Consider the following 16,459-nt stretch of genomic DNA (forward strand, 5'->3'; position numbering starts at 1 on the left):
TCATGCCAGTGAAATACCCCCAGTGATTCCCCACAGGCTGCTTAACTTTTTAACTCCGAAAAATAACCTTTTCTAACTCGGTATTCAGAGGCAAGGTCAGCACAGCCAGAATCTGGATACACATCCTGCCCAACACTCCCTTGGAATTTGAGAAACTCATCATTTTCAACCCACCTGTGTTGTTTTGGCATGCTGCTCAATGAAAATCCTTCACAGCAGGATGCGCTGTAGTGGCTTTGCACACCTTTATGAGGACTGCCTGTTTTTTGAAGTTACCAGCCCACTGGCTGACTGCAGACTGCCTTAGCAGGCATCACTGCCTGCTTTTCCACTTGGCAGCTCTCATCCTAGAGTCTCTGCACCAAAAGGCTGGGGTGAGCTACATGCATAACTAGGGCCTCTCTTACTAAGCAGTCCTAGAGCGGCTGCTTCTCGATCGCAGTTGTAGCGTAAAGCTGCCCACGGGCCCTGAGCACCCAGTTGATGAATGCCTGCAACTGGCTGCAGTTCGTATCCCCTCTTCGCATTAGGTAACCATACCTCATGCATAGTATGAATGGTCACTTCTGCTGCCCTGCCTGGTACTAACATGGTATCGGTTCTTTAAAATGCTGATGTATACAGAATTAAATGCATATACAGGCTCACGAATATGTGTATTTCACAGGAAAATTATGTAAAAATTCCATGGTAAAGCAGAGGCCCGTTGCTATCTAGGAGGACAGCCAACAATCAAAAGAACTAAAAAACAAAGTTGTGGGGTACAGAGCACCTCACTGCCAAATGCTACCCACACCGCACGGCACCGAAAAGACTGCCGGAGCCCGCACGACTGACAGGCGGTGGTCGCAGCAACACCGCCGCCGGGCAGGCCGCCAATGCCCACGGAGGGAGGGGGGCAGCAGGTGACGGCTCCCACTGCTACGAGGCACTCCCCTTCCCCTCCCCAGCGGCAGGACAGGGACACCGCCCCCTCCCCGGCCCCGCCTACCCGCTTCACATTTGTATACCAGGCCTCGCCCCTCTGTGTGACGAGCCTATCGAGCGCGACCTGTAGCAGCTGTTGCCCCGCCCCTTTCTTCTGCCACCGGTAACGGAAGCGCCCGGAGGCCCAGCAGCGACGCGCCCCGCGCGCGGCCTGTGTGCCACCCCTCCCACACGCACTCCCCCCACCCTCCGGGCAGCATGTGGGGAGCGAGCCCGGGGTGGGCGGCCGATGCGGTGAGTGCGGGCAGAGGGGGACGGGGGAAACGGCCGCTCCTTTCGTCTTTTTCCTCCTCGGCCCACCTCCGTACTACGCGCGCCCGGCAGGCCGCTTCCCCTCCCCTCCCGTCCCGTCCCGCCCCGCCCCGCCCCCGCCAGCGAGCGCGCTGCCAGGTTGGGGAAGGGGGTGGGGGGCGTAGGCCACCATCTTTGGGGACGCCTACGACCCAGATGGAGAGGTGCTGGTGCTGTGCTTAGATCGACCACCCCGCCGTGTCCTTGAGCTCTAATGGGATCAGCTGTGGAGGGGGTCGGTAAAGGGGGTGACTGCAACGGTGGTCCCCTGCAGCACAACGGGGGTAAGTGCTAATACAGCTGCGGAGGGTATTGTCATTTCACGTTGTGTCCCGTACTAGTGCTAATGCTGTTCTTCCGTCTCGCTTCCCCTCCCTAGCCCTGCGCTCTTACCTCAGCCAAGTCTCCTGCTCAAGTGCCTTGTTCTCTGAGGAAGAGCCAGAGAGTCCCTTAGCACTGCTAGTGTTCCCAGCAGGGAGCTATACAAAGTTGGTGTTTGTAGGCAAAAGAGTCTTTGGTAATAAAGCACAGTCTGCCAGGTGGAAGCAGACAGCACAAGAAAGCAGACGGAAGAGCCCATCGGGATGCTTCTATATTTTTTACCATGAAGGTGGTGAGACACTTGGAGCAGGTTGCCCAGAGAAGTTGTGGATGCCCCATCACTGGAAGTGATCAAAGTTAGGTTGGACGGGGCTTTGAGCAGCCTGATCTAGTGAAAGATGTCCCTGCCCATTGGCAGGGGGGATTGGACTAGACCTTTAAAGTTCCCTTCCAGCCCAAACCATTCTGTGGTTCTACGCACTGTGAAGTGTGTTTATCATTCAAACCTAAAAGTAATCCTGGAGAAATGAAGCCATGCATTACCAGTAGTAGTAAAGCCATTCAGTCACAGCAGAACACACAACGAGCATTTATTCTGTTTAGGAGGATATGTTTAATTTGAGCTGTTCTGGTAACTCCTGGACCAGTAGAAACAGTGCTAATAATGGGAGTTGAGAGGCCTTCTGTTAGCAACGGCATTGCTAATAAAATTCTCATTGCTCCATCTTTGATAGTTGACATCCTGTCATCCAGAAAAATCCACTGAGATTTTTATGCTCACTGTCCATGCATTCAGAGTTTTTGGACAAAAAGCTACCTGCTCCTTATAAATGGTGTGGGTTTGATTTTAAATTCATCAGTAAGTTCAGCAATTTCCTTCAAGCATTTTGGATTTGTATCACCTTTGGGTACAGCTCTCTTGTTTTTATGGCTTTACGTGTTCATGCCTTTGGGTCATTCTTCCATACTTCTAAGAATCCTGGAATCTACCTACTTACCCTAGACTTTCTGACTAGGGTAAGACCTGTGGATTTAATGTAACATTTTTGAAAGCTATGGGAATAACTGTCTCCTTAGTAAATGGTTTATTCTGGAGACTGTGTTGCCCCCAGAGGAGTATAAGTGTGTTGACGGGGCACAGATGAACATGCCTTCTCTGTTTGTAACTTGTTCAAAAGGTATTACTGATTTGATTGATCAGATTCAAGGCCCTGAACTAACGTTGGGATGGAGCTTAAGTCTGGCTGTTTTAGTGGGAACATGAGGAAACTAAACATTACCAAAAAAGCCTTGCTTTTCCCTTAGCTTTAAAAAAGTGTAGACTACCTCTGTGTTCTCTCAGTAGGAAAGAACATAGCCAAACACTCATCTGAGAGGAAGAATCAAGTTGAAGGTGAAAGATTATCACCAAAAGATGATGGCCAGTTGTGCTTTAACACCAAGCGAATGTAGACTCTGTGACTTTGTATTGCTGTGAGGAATAGAAGAGGTGTTGGCAGATGCCCTCTGAAATAGAGAACAGTTTTCTTATCTCTTTCAGACCATTTTTCCATGCAACTGATGCACCTTTAGTGTAGGTCTTGAACTTCAGGAAGCTGTCCATGTGTGTAGCCTTGTGTAGGCTTCCATTTTGTACTAAAGTAAGTTTGTCCTCAGATTCTGCAATTTAGAGATGTTGTGGAGGTCCACTTCTGATTCCCCTGTTTTCTAAGCATCTAGATTTTTGTAGCCCTTTGGAGCTTTTGATGATTAGAACACAGTCTCTAGCTATTAGCACAAAGAGGTTTCTGGGATTGTGTTTCAAACAACCAGAGAGGGCTAGCTTGGGAAAAATAAGGGGGAGGGTAGTGCTAGAAGAAGTGCCTTCTGTAGCGCTACAAGTGTCTTCTGCTCTCAACTCCTGCCCCAGTAGCGCTGGCAAGCTGGTGCCTACTTCTAGTCTTCGGTATTTGCCTTCTTCAGGTCTCCGCTTTTTTCTGAAGTGTCCAGGAAACAACTGAAGCATCCAGGATATTAACTGGACATTGTTTACTTACTTGTGCTGAAGGGTGTTGTTCCACTTCTTGGAAGCAAAAGTTAAGTTGAGGAAATCGTTGGAAAGAGTTCCAGTCTTGGTTAAGCACTTAAGAGTGGATGAATTGCTGACCTTTTCTGGAATTAGGGCAAGCTTCTTTCTCTGAAAGATTCCCTCCAACCTATGTAGAATTTTTGCTTGGCGGGGGTGTGGCAGACAGAGTTGACATGTTACGAGATGTATGCAAGTAGAGTCAAGTACTTTCAGAGTTTTCAAGATTTTATTCATGAATGAAGAAGGAGCTGAAATCTGGCAGGGACTGTTCTTCTAAAGGTATTCTGGCATAGCTCTTGGTAGGCTTGAACTTGTCTAGCTGCTTTTTGAACTTCCATAAATTTGCAGCACCCACAGCATACCATGAAAAGCAATTCCATAGATTGCCATCTGTTTTGTGAAGAAGTTTCTCTTTCACTTGTTTTGAACTTGACACGTGCAACCTTTGATAGGTGTCTCCTTATGTTGGAAGGAAATGCGATTCGTTGTTCCCTATTTAGTTTTGTCATGATTTTGTAGACCTCTGCTATATGCTTTCCTCAGTCCTTTTTCTTCCATTCTGCAGAACCCTGACTATGGTAATTATTGCTCGTGTGGAAGCCGTTCTGGCTTTTGGTGTGAACCTTCTCTGTAATTACAAGTACAGAGTACCAGTAATTTTACTGTATCATTTTTAAGTGGGAAACAAACTTTTATGCAGTGTTGAGGAGTAATGCACTGTGGACTTGCACAGTTAAATAATTATATTCTTTGTCTTAGTTTTTTAATTCTTTTCTAACAACTTCTGATATCCAGTCTGATTTGTTCACTGTTGGTGAGTACCTAGTAGATGTTTTCAAGCTATCAGATGTAACCCCAACACCTCATTCCTGAGTGGTATGTAACTCAAAGCCTATTGTATATATGAATGGCCTTACTCATATGACTATCAGTATGATATTTAGCACCTCTCTTTGATCTGATAAAGGCTATAGCTCTTGCCTTTACTGACATACATTTGACATTTGAGAGAGTTTTGAAAATGTTCAACTAACTTAAAGGATAATACTGGATGAGTAGCAAATTGAGAATTTTTCTCTGAAAAAGAGAAAACAAATCTGCCCTCTGCCTGCTAGGGTTTTTTTTAAGTATTGCAAATTCACTTTATTTTGCTTTTTTATGAATTTCACAAATAATGCTTTTTTTGCAAATAGTATCAAAACTTTTTTTGTGTATGTGTGTGAATGTTTCAGGAAATGCTTCAAAGAACATCAGAAGATTTTTTTCCAAAGATGGAAAGTTCAGTTGAAGAGATGGATACCTCTGATACCCAGTGGGGCTGGTTTTATTTGGCTGAATGTGGTAAATGGCATATGTTTCAGGTAAATACCTATGAAGTTATATTAGCTGTGATGGATTCCATACATCAAACTACATATTGCTGAATTTGTCTAAACGTGCTTTTTCATTTATTTTGAAGACTGATTCAAACAGTCATTGCTCTGTTAGCAGTGAAGATATTGAAAGGAGCTTCCGAACAAACCCACATGGTTCTGTTTCTTTTACTACTGCAAAATTTAACTACATGCTAGACTTTTCAGGTATGTATCTTTTCTTAGAGTAAATTTAAATAATAGAAGGTGCCAGATACACCAGTTTATTTGTTCATTCAGCAAAGTATTGTCCTCTTATCTAGTGCAAAAACTTCTGATGGAAAATGTCTTCTTTACTGGAAAGTATATAGGAGTGTTTAGAAGAGCTGCCCTGTTACATTTTCTAGTGTAGTTTATTAATACAGTAGCATGTCTTGTTTAGTAGCACTCCATAATGTTACTGTCGCTTACCTCAGCTGCAGGTGGTATGTAGCATACATCTACGGGACTGGGAAGTTTCAACCTTTTTTCTTTAACATGCAACTGCTTGTAAGCTTGAAAAACCTCTTCCATTCAGAGTCTGTATAAGAAAATTGATATGAAGGAAGCTTTCTGCAAAATACTGGCATCAAAGTGATTTAATAATTCAGCAGGTAGTTGAAGCCAATTCTGTTGTCAGAATAACAAGGAGATAGGCAAAAGGATTTTCTAGTATATTGTAAAGATCTCACTTATGCCATGCTTGTAAATTACAGACTATTACAGGATTCTAATATATGTAACTAATTATAAATTAATCTGTCCTTTGTTCAAAAGTATGTTCTAATGACTTTTTTTTTTAGCTTTTCCATCCATAGATTGTTTATTTTCTGATTAAATTATGAAACAGCTATATGCTTACATAGAAACCTCTTCCAAATCAAAGAAAATAAGAGTATTTCAAATACAGAAAGTGGGGACTGGGTAAAACAGCGATGTAGTGGGAGTAAAGTAGTATGTAATAATATAAGGAGTTTTACGTTTACTTGTGTTGAAATGTCTGTTCAAAAAAAACCTTTCTTTTACATCCGGAATACAAACACTAAATGCAAATGCTAAAGAACAATTTTTATGTTACTGTTTGTAGGTCATGATGTCTTGCATTAAGGATAGTAGTAATATGCTTTGTCATCCTAGTTGTATTAAAGTCAGTGGAAGTTTTGCCAGTGATGTAGTGGGGCTGAATGTTAGATGTGTATTTTAACAATAAATGTTTTATTTGTGTAATATGTGCGCATTTTGCCAAGTCATATAAATGTCAATGATTTTGAGGCCAGTATTTAGAAACATTTATCGAAAATGCTGATTTGTTAATTGTTGAAATAGGAATTCCTGTCAAGCAACTTTAAGTCTAGTAATGTTGTTTAAAAAAATGACACTTAAATGTTTCATACGCTATAGATGAATTCCAGAAACTTTCATCCTAACTCTTGTTTTATGCTCAGTGATGAAACAAACCAACCTAACTACCCTTAAGCAACGTCCAATAAAGCGAGCTCCCTTTTCTATCAGTGCTTTCAGGTAAGGAAATAAAAGGAAGACTCCGTATTTGTATTTTATTCCTGATTCTTCTAAGGAAAATGAAACAAAAATATGTTTTATATTTATTGTTTATATTTATTTATTTTTTGCATCAAACAATTCAAGAGGTCAACCAAGGTAGGAGAGCTAGTCAAGTGAAGAAGGAAGCATTTCAAAGGAGAAGAGTGACAAAAGAATTTTTAGTTTGTTTTTCATCTTTTTTCGGAGAAAGTAAGGAACTTGTAGTGGGAGAGGGAAGGCATACTGAATACTGATATTCTTTGGCAAGGTTCTTAAAGTTGTGCCTGACTTTAGCCGTTTGCATCCCTTGCTGTAAATACCTGTTGAATCAGAATTGCTGTGCAGAAGCAGCAGCAAAAAATGGAGTAGTTTGTTCCATTGTAATAATGTCTTCATAAATTATTTAGAAGTATTATTGTAACAGCAAAAAAGATTGACTTATATTTTCTTGCCTGTATATTTTAATCATTCACTCTAAAATGATTTGAAATTACGAGAAACTGCATCATAACAACCAGATTGTTTTATGAGTCTAATTGCTTTAGATTGTAAGTTTCTTACCATTTGATCAGTCATTAGATGTAAAGCTGTGCTGATGTAAATCTGATACTCACTAAACAATAAACTGATCTATGCAGTGATACTACCACAGGTAAAATTGACTATATGGAATATGTGGGGTTTTCCCCAAGTAGTTTCTTTAGAATTAATTTTAGTTCTGAATTGTAGTCTGGTTATACTTTCAAAAAGAAATTTCGCATATTAATAGAAATGTAGTAGCAATCTTTTTACCCTGACATTCAAGAAGGCTGGTTTTTTTGAAGTGTCAACTGGATATTTGCTGAAGAGTGCATGCAATAATATGGCAATTCACTTTTGGTTTTTTGTTTCTTGAATAATTGCTTTCCATGTGATGACACTGTTCTTTACTTTCAGGAGATTGCTTCTTTTAGTCCAGGTTTTGAGACTTACAAGCTGCTATGTATGTGGTGTATATGCTTAAAACATTCTTTTTTTTTGAGGGTTTGGTTTTGTTTTTTTAAAAACAAATTCAACTGTAATTTTCAAGTGTGTATCTCTAACATGATGCTTTTAAATACTTCAAATGAGAGCTCAGTTTCCAGAGGCTTAGGCTAGTTGTAATTCCTGATAGTTCGGAATGTTCAGGATATATCTACACTCTCACATTTCTAAATCAGTGTTTCTCTCCTGATGTTGTGGATTTTTCTGACCATCTCTTCTGATTTATCTTCCTATCATTTGTTGGGTAGATGGTGTGTTAAAACTATTCATTACCATGGTTTATTTATAATAAGCTAAGCCAGAATTTGAATACAAAATAAGACCTCTTGCCTTTGACCTTACCTGCTGACAACAGCCTTTGTTTGAATTAAAACCCCAAGTAGTTTTGTGTAAGTTGGGTTTTTTTGCATCCTGTGTTGTTTGGAGCAGGAGTTTGACAGGAAGAAAATGCCTCATGTCTTTGATGTGATGTGTTTCTACCTTTTTTCGTTTGAAGTTTCATCTGTGAAAATGAGGCTATCCCTATGCCTTCACACTGGGAGAATGTAAATACTGAGGAGCCATATCAGGTAAGAGTTGGTATGCAAGTGGGTCAAAAACATGATAATGAAATAATGCATCGAATTGAAATCGTACTAACCTCTTTTTTTACAGCTTATTCCATTGCAAAAGAAAACAAATGAATATAATGAAGTTTCTAGTCTCTTTGGAAAAACAATGGATAGCCACCGAATTAAAAGAATTAAGAGAATACAAAATCTAGACTTGTGGGAGTTTTTTTGCAGGTGAGATTATTTATAAAACCAACAGTCTTAGGATTGTTAACGGAGCAAATCTTGAAGGCATGCAGCAGAAATATGTTTAATTGCTTTTATTATTAATGAAAATGATTGTTACTTTTATCTTTTTTTAGTTTTCTTATTTGTCATTCCTCTGTATTCAGAATTCCATTTTCAAGACTCTGTAGCTTCTACAGGTGCAGAAATGTAATATTTGTAGAAATGCATTAGATGTAGATGTAGCACCGCTAAGACTGATGCATTAAAGATGTTCAGGATGTCCGTGTTGTAGATGCCCATGATACTTACAGTGAAGTAAAGAGAACAAAAATAAGCTTTTTGTAAAATACAAGCCTGTCAACGAATTATTACTTTAATTTTTAGTGAACAAAGCAAATGAATATTTGTGGCTTGTTTAATTTTTTAACTTTATGAAACCTAGGATAGAATTAAGTGTCCAGTTAGCACATATTCAGGTCATTTCTTTAAGTTCAATGTGCTACAAAAGCTTTTTCTAAGTTCTCTGCTTTTCCCTCTTCACATTGTGCTGGCCTGGAAGAAGTAGGAAGTGCCGAATTCTGTTTCTGCTTATTTCGTAGTATCAATCTTAAGCAGTTGTTATTTGACAAAAGTTATTTATGTAGTCTCTAAGAAGGAGTACGTATCAGAATCAGTTTTAAAGATGTATTACACTATTAAAACCAACTGAACTAAGTTAAATAGTGAGGAAATAACTAAGCAGATGTATATTAAAAATTTGCATAATTTTTGAAAGATACATAATTATTGTTAATTTAAAGATATATCATGAGTATGCATAAGGAAATTAATTTAAGTTCTTGGTTAAGAGAATTAGCCTTCTCTTAATTGCAAATTTATTTGGTTATATTTACCTGTTTAAGTATTAAGGCTTATTTGCTTGGCCTTGTGTTTCAACATCCATCTTTCTATAAATATGTTTCTATAGAGGTGTATTAATACCATCTTAACGCCAATCTTAATTTTTGAGAATAGGAGTAGCAAGCAGACTTCAAAGTAAATGTCCTTTGAGTCTCCAGTGTGGATGGCAGACGGGGTCAGGGGAAAACCTTTTTTGCTTACGTTAGGAACTGATGTCATTTAGAGACTGTACTAGTTTTCCTGACACGTCAGTGAGTAGAATTCATGGTTTAAGAACTCTGAATCTATGGATGCTGTGCTAGAATATTCAAGGTACAAAACTGAGAATGGGAATTAGAATTTCATACATCAGGAGTATTACATTATCGCCATATAACTAACTACAAAACAAGATACTTTTTAGTACCTGTATGGTATAAAAGTATATGGAGAAAAGTCATTTCAGTTTTAAAACTGAATGTTTTTCCTGTATCAAAAAAATACATGTAACAATGAAAATTGCTAGAATAAGTGTCTGCAATTGAGGCTTAGCTGCTTTTCTGCTGAGGGTAAAATACAGCCTTGGAGTAGATGGGCTTACACACACTGGTGAAGAAATTATTGCCTGGTAGTATATTACAACCTCGAATATTGCACCTCGAATACTGTGTTCAGTTTTGGGCCCCTCACTACAAGAAGGACATGGAGGTGCTGGAGCGCGTCCAGAGGAGGGCAACGAAGCTGGTGAAGGGCCTGGAGCACAAGTCTTATGAGGAGCGGCTGAGGGAACTGGGGTTGTTTAGCCTGGAGAAGAGGAGGCTGAGGAGAGACCTCATCGCGCTCTACAACTACCTGAAAGGAGGTTGTAGCGAGGTGGGTGTTGGTCTCTTCTCCCAAGTAACTAGCGATAGGACAAGAGGAAATGGCCTCAAGTTGCGCCAAGGGAGGTTTAGATTGAACATTAGGAAAAATTTCTTTACTGAAAGAGTGGTCAGGCCTTGGAACAGGCTGCCCAGGGAAGTGGTTGAGTCACCATCCCTGGAGGTATTTAAAAGACGTGTAGATGAGGCCCTTAGGGACATGGTGTAGTGGGCATGGTGGTGTTGGGTTGACGGTTGGACACGATGATCTTAGAGGTCTTTTCCAACCTTAATGATTCTATGATTCTACAAAGAAGTGGGTATTCCAGCATTTCAAATTCACTAAAAGTTTTTTTTTTCCCATGTGGGAAAGTGAAAGTAACAGAAGATGAATCTTAGTCCAGCATATTTTGGTTTATGCATCTCAGTTTGGAGTTGTAGAGGAAAGTAGAAAACAGTGTTTGGTCAGTGAGATTGCTGACCATCTTTAGAATCATAGAATCATAGAATCATTAAGGTTGGAAAAGACCTCTAAGATCATCGTGTCCAACCGTCAACCCAACACACCATGTCCACTACACCATGTCCCTAAGGGCCTCATCTACACGTCTTTTAAATACCTCCAGGGATGGTGACTCCACCACTTCCCTGGGCAGCCTGTTCCAAGGCCTGACCACTCTTTCAGTAAAGAAATTTCTCCTAATTCCAATCTAAACCTCCCTTGGCGCAACTTGAGGCCATTTCCTCTCATCCTATCACCAGTTACTTGGGAGAAGAGACCAACACCCACCTCGCTACAACCTCCTTTCAGGTAGTTGTAGAGCGCGATGAGGTCTCCCCTCAGCCTCCTCTTCTCCAGGCTAAACAACCCCAGTTCCCTCAGCCGCTCCTCATAAGGCTTGTGCTCCAGGCCCTTCACCAGCTTCGTTGCCCTCCTCTGGACACGCTCCAGCACCTCCATGTCCTTCTTGTAGTGAGGGGCCCAAAACTGAACACAGTATTCGAGGTGCGGCCTCACCAGTGCCGAGTACAGGGGCACGATCACCTCCCTGGCTGGCTACACTATTCCTAATACAGGCCAGGATGCCGTTGGCCTTCTTGGCCACCTGGACACACTGCCGGCTCATGTTCAGCTTGTGTGCTTGCACATGTACAAAAGCATGTCTCTGGGCATTTAGTTTTGCTTTAGGTTTCTCCTTTATTGAGTGAACTGGCTGTATGAGAGCCTTCTGGGTGGTGGATCAACTTGATTTTGTTTTACTGGATTAGCTTGTCACTGCTGGTGGAAAGTGCAAAGATGATGTTTTTTAGAATAGTTGGACTTCTCGATTTCTGTTCCAAATCAACAAAAAGTCCTGCTGTGGCATTTCTGCATTCTGCAGAACCACCTTCCCAGTGTGCTCAGTATATTCCACTACTTATGAGGAACAATTGCTACTTAAACTTTTGTGGTTTTGAGAAAGTGTTTTATTTCATTGATAAGGTCAGTGATTAAATTTGAGCATTGCTTGAATGATTATTTGCATCACTGTAGTGGTCAAAACGTGATTACCTGTTGTAATAGTTCCCATATTAATGACTACTTTAAATTGGTTTTATGAAATCAACTGGTCAGAGATGGTGAAGGACTGTTACAAAACGTTTTTGGACCATTGATTATTCCCATTTTCTATAAATTTGTTCTGTTCCCTATTTCAAGAGAAGTTACTCTAGGCTACCTTTATACATTGTCAGAGATCAGCAGCCAACGATAGAGGACTGCTGATTGAAAAATTTCAAATGTTCAGCATTACTAGCCCTTAGCTCAGAGCTGTTGCCTCACACAGGTAGTTTTCTCAAGATGCAGGGAATCTTGGCTCCTGGGTTTTGTTGAATCGCTAATAGAGTGGAACTTGAGTGCCTGGAACCTCTCTGCCTCTGACACAAAATGTGACAAATGAGATTATTAGTGAAACCTCCCAGATGCTTTTGAGATTCTACTGACATTCTTCTGATTTGGAAAGTCAGTTGTACGGGGAAAAAAGACACAAAAAAAATTTAAGTTGCCAAGACATAGGTATTTTAGTTTGCACTAAATGGAGCAGAAAAAATCCCCTGAACAATAAAACAGAATAAACATATCTTTCAAGCTAAATACTGCAAGATTTTCACTTCTCTGAAATGTACTTATTTATAAATAATGCATAATTGCAATGTAATGCCATTAATATGATAAAGAATCTTTGCTGCCTGTCTCTTTCCCTGGACCTGGTTGACAGGACTTCCTCAGACTACATCTAAACTGTAGGCCCTGAGAACGCTTCCCCAATTCAAGGGTGCACTCCAGTTATAAGCAGATTGCTTAATTTGATAAACCTGAGTATGTGCCTGATAAGCCTAAGTATGTAGCACAGTGCCCCATGCACTGTGGCTTTTATAGGAAGAAAATTCAGGTACATAGACACGAACAAAGCTGTGATGCACTCCAACTTGTTTTTGTTTGGACAGTCAAGGGATCATAACTATGAACAGTTCAGTGATTTAGACAGAGCTCCAGAGTCAACTTCATGGATCTTAGGAAAACCCAGCTGACAGAAAGTGACTTAAAAAAGATTGATGGAAAATATATCTATTCTTTAACTGAAGGTGTGCTATGGCCTTCTGCCCATGAGACTGTGATATAGGTTCACCTGTAGTATAAAGGATTTTTTTTCAAAATTCTAGACCAATGTAGCCCTGTCGATGCACAACTTACCTCTTTTAGAAAGTATGTGAACCATAAATTCAGAAAACTATTATGAAATGATCATGTTGAAGTAATATTACCTAAAAATTTAGATAATTTTGTTTTTAATATTTTTGCTGGTTTACCTGGATAATTATACTTTATAATCCACTAACTTTGTTATCCCTCCCACCGTGCTATTTAAGTAGGTGGAGGGAACAAAATGGGAGAAAAATGCCTTTCTTTTAAAAACGTATCTGCAGAAAATGACCAGACTGAAACTAATGCCAAATGAACAATGTTGATAAAATTGGTATAAAAGACCTTTTTTCCTAACCTTGGATTACTTCTGAAAATAGTCCACAGCATCCAGAAGTGTGTGATTTCTACACATGTACCTTAAGAATTCTGATCTTTTCAAAAATTAGAATCATGTAGACACTGGTGGAAGTGGAATGCATGGAGTGTTTTAGGTCTGTCCCCTCTGTAGTGTTTTCAGAGTAGTAACTTAATTTGATTGTACAGATGTTTGTAATGCTGTATTGTGTGTTCTCTGTAGGAAGAAGGCTCAACTAAAGAAGAAGAGAGGTGTCCCAACTATTAATGAGCAGATGTTATTTCATGGCACCAGTAATGAATTTGTAGAAGCAATATGTATTCATAACTTTGACTGGAGAATAAATGGGATGCATGCTGCTGTATATGGAAAAGGTAAGTATTTTTGTCACATACAACAGTTTGGTAGTCTTAACCGTTCAACATTGTTAAGTGTTCCCTATAGTATGTTCTTTGTGATGTACTCCCTGTGTTTATCCAAGAGCTGTTTAATATAGCTCTGCTTTTACAACAAGTGTAATTAAGAAAGTTAGGATGCAGTAAGGAATGTAATTGTCACAACTGGCTGGTAGGACCAGGGAGTGTGGGGAAGGGATGCCCAACAAAGCTGTGTTGATCACGAGACAATTTCCCTACTACAATGTTCCCACTAAAAATATTTGGTCATGTTGCTATCATCTAACGATTTAGGAAGAAAATGGGATTGCTAATGAACATAAAAGAACAGACATCTTTCATCATCCTGATACCTATATCCATGCTCTAGTAGTTAAGCTGTCATGGTAAGAATGTCATCTTTTTTTTTTTATTTGAAAGGGACCTATTTCGCAAGAGATGCATCATATTCCAGTCGTTTCTGCAAAGAGGACATGAAGCATGGAGATACTTTTCAAATTCACGGTGTGAATTTGCAGCCTCATCTGCATAAACCAGATAAAGTCATGTTTCTTGCTCGTGTATTAACTGGTGACTATATCAGTGGTGATTCAAAATACATGAGGCCTCCTTCAAAAGATGGAAGTTTTGTGAACTTGTATGACAGCTGTGTGGATAATACCTGGAACCCAAAGATCTTTGTTATCTTTGATGCCAACCAAATCTACCCTGAGTACTTAATAGAATTTTGTTAAGTTTGAAAGGAGCTGAACTGAACATTGTTTGTGTGTTTTTGATACTTTTGTTCCTTTTGTAGAGACAACAATATAAAAACATGAAGCATGAAAGGAGAGAGGTGAAAGAAGAGTTAACATATGTTTACGGAGGAGGGGAGCTATTAAACATTTAAGAGAGATTGTCAAACTTTTTAAAAATCTGTAAACTTTACTAATGCATTTTTCAAATATAGAGACTATTACAAATTTGAAATTGCTTAGTGAGCCTTAAATACATTGGGCATTGGTAAGTTTTCAAAGGCAAGATTTATGTTCTGATTTTTTTTAATGTATTACCAGTATTTATTCATGTGGTAGAAATATACCTGTAATATAGTATGCATATGATGAAACTAATCTTTTATAAAGATTGTCTGTAGAACTTAAAAATAACAAAAACAACAACAAAAAAAAAAACCAAGGGACTTGGCTACATACGTGTGTATGTCTGTGTTCTGTAGTACACGTTGTTTTGTGTTTGGAGGTCTCTTAGTTTGGATTCTAAACCTACAAAAAATTCCATCTGGAGAAAGCTGATGAGGGAGCTATAAAGTTCACCGAAGCTGTTATATTTAACTTTAGGTACATTTTACTGTAAGCTTCAATTATATACTTGCAAAACTTTAATCATATACTTGCAAGATTACAAAACCCTTGCACTAGGATTTGAACTTTGGTTTTGATAGAAATGACGCCCACAAGCTCTTGTGGTTGTTAACTGTTTGTTGTGTAACTGTTGAGTTCAGTGTTGGGATATCAGCAGTGCCATACACCTTCCTGAGTTTTTATTCTATAGAATTTTTGCCCTCTTGTTATAGTATACGTGCGCATGGACATACATTCATGCAGCTGTACTGCTGTGATTCTTGCCTGGTCAGGGTTTAAGAAGCACTCAGTGCTCGTGTACTTGCTGTTGCAGAAGACAATGTTTAGATTAACTTTACTGGGAATAATACAGTTAAACTAACAATGAAAATTTCCAAAAATGCCATCCTTTAATTTTTAAACACTAATAGAAAGCTTTCAGTAACACTTGTGTAGATCAGGTTTTCATAACTGGCATAGTTGTAAAGTTGAAGAGTATTTTCCACATGTAGAAAGAGCAAAAGAGACAATATTTGGGTAAAGAACAACTTGCGTACCTAAATACATGAAGAGCCTGAAGAAGGGGCTGTTACAGTGAAATGCACTGAAATGTTAAACAATTTGCTACAAAATTGTGTTCCCTAGTGGTTTTCTTTGTTAAAGGACCTAAGGAGCAGTAAGGGACAAGGTCTATGTGGAAGCTCCTTTGGCTATGACCAGTAACAAATGCCTATAGAAATAGTATAATTATGGCAGATGTAGAATGATGTGTATTGGTCTGTCCTGGAATTGTTAATGGACTTTTTGGATCAAAGGCTATGTTTAAAATCTATTGTATTTAAAAGGCACTGCATCTGGCATGACCAAGTCTACTGAAAATCATATTAAACCTATGGAACTGGAAGCAGAATATGACTACATATCTGGCATCATAACTGAGGACGCAAACATCTCTTCCTCCTCCTTAGTGCTGTTCTCTTTGCCTGTCAGTGTATCTTGCACAAGTTGGGTGTCTGTTTGTATTTATGATTTCATGGCAGCTTTTCCTTTTGCTTCTGTTCCTAAACCATTTAGGGCTAAGATGCGTTTTCCTTCATTTTAGTGCAACAATAAGTATGATCTCTGATCCCAGTTGGGAACTCTAGGTTCTACTGTTGTAGGCATGATTTGTGTTTGATTCGCCACTCTGCTAGCTGTGCAAAAGGCACATTGTTCCCCACATTGTATAAAATATTTAATAGCAAATCCTGCAGGGAATTTGTGTATTGCTGACTCCTTTTTATTCTTACACAGTATTCTACAGAACATACATTTTATGAAACTAACAAATATATGTTCCTTTGATTTGGTCTTTTGTTTCTTCTGAGGTCTGAACTGACCTTTTCAGTTAAGAAAACTGAAGTTTCTTTTTTAGTGTCTCATGGACACAAAATACCATAATTATACTGATCTTAGTGACTTTTCCAATTGTTTGTGTGGTGGTGTCTTCTTTACTACTTAACTCACTTAAATTGAATGGCAGAATCTTAATCTTACCGAATC

General features: G+C 39.4%; 1 protein-coding gene across 2 annotated transcripts; it reads left to right on the forward strand.

Moving 5' to 3' along the window:
• Positions 1-1,083: 1,083 nt before the first annotated feature.
• Positions 1,084-16,234, forward strand: PARP11 (poly(ADP-ribose) polymerase family member 11). Of its 2 annotated transcripts, none has more exons than XM_075164039.1 (8): positions 1,084-1,562; positions 4,900-5,028; positions 5,127-5,247; positions 6,504-6,579; positions 8,120-8,192; positions 8,278-8,408; positions 13,405-13,556; positions 13,998-16,234. In XM_075164039.1, the coding sequence occupies exons 2-8, from the start codon at positions 4,903-4,905 to the stop codon at positions 14,309-14,311; spliced, it is 993 nt and encodes a 330-aa protein (XP_075020140.1). In that variant the 5' UTR covers positions 1,084-1,562; positions 4,900-4,902; the 3' UTR covers positions 14,312-16,234. The 2 variants fall into 2 exon arrangements, with proteins under 2 accessions (XP_075020140.1, XP_075020133.1); XM_075164032.1 differs by having other exon boundaries at positions 1,085-1,221.
• Positions 16,235-16,459: the final 225 nt, after the last annotated feature.

This window comes from Calonectris borealis, chromosome 1 (assembly GCF_964195595.1).
Source record: "Calonectris borealis chromosome 1, bCalBor7.hap1.2, whole genome shotgun sequence".
NCBI classification, from domain to species: domain Eukaryota; kingdom Metazoa; phylum Chordata; class Aves; order Procellariiformes; family Procellariidae; genus Calonectris; species Calonectris borealis.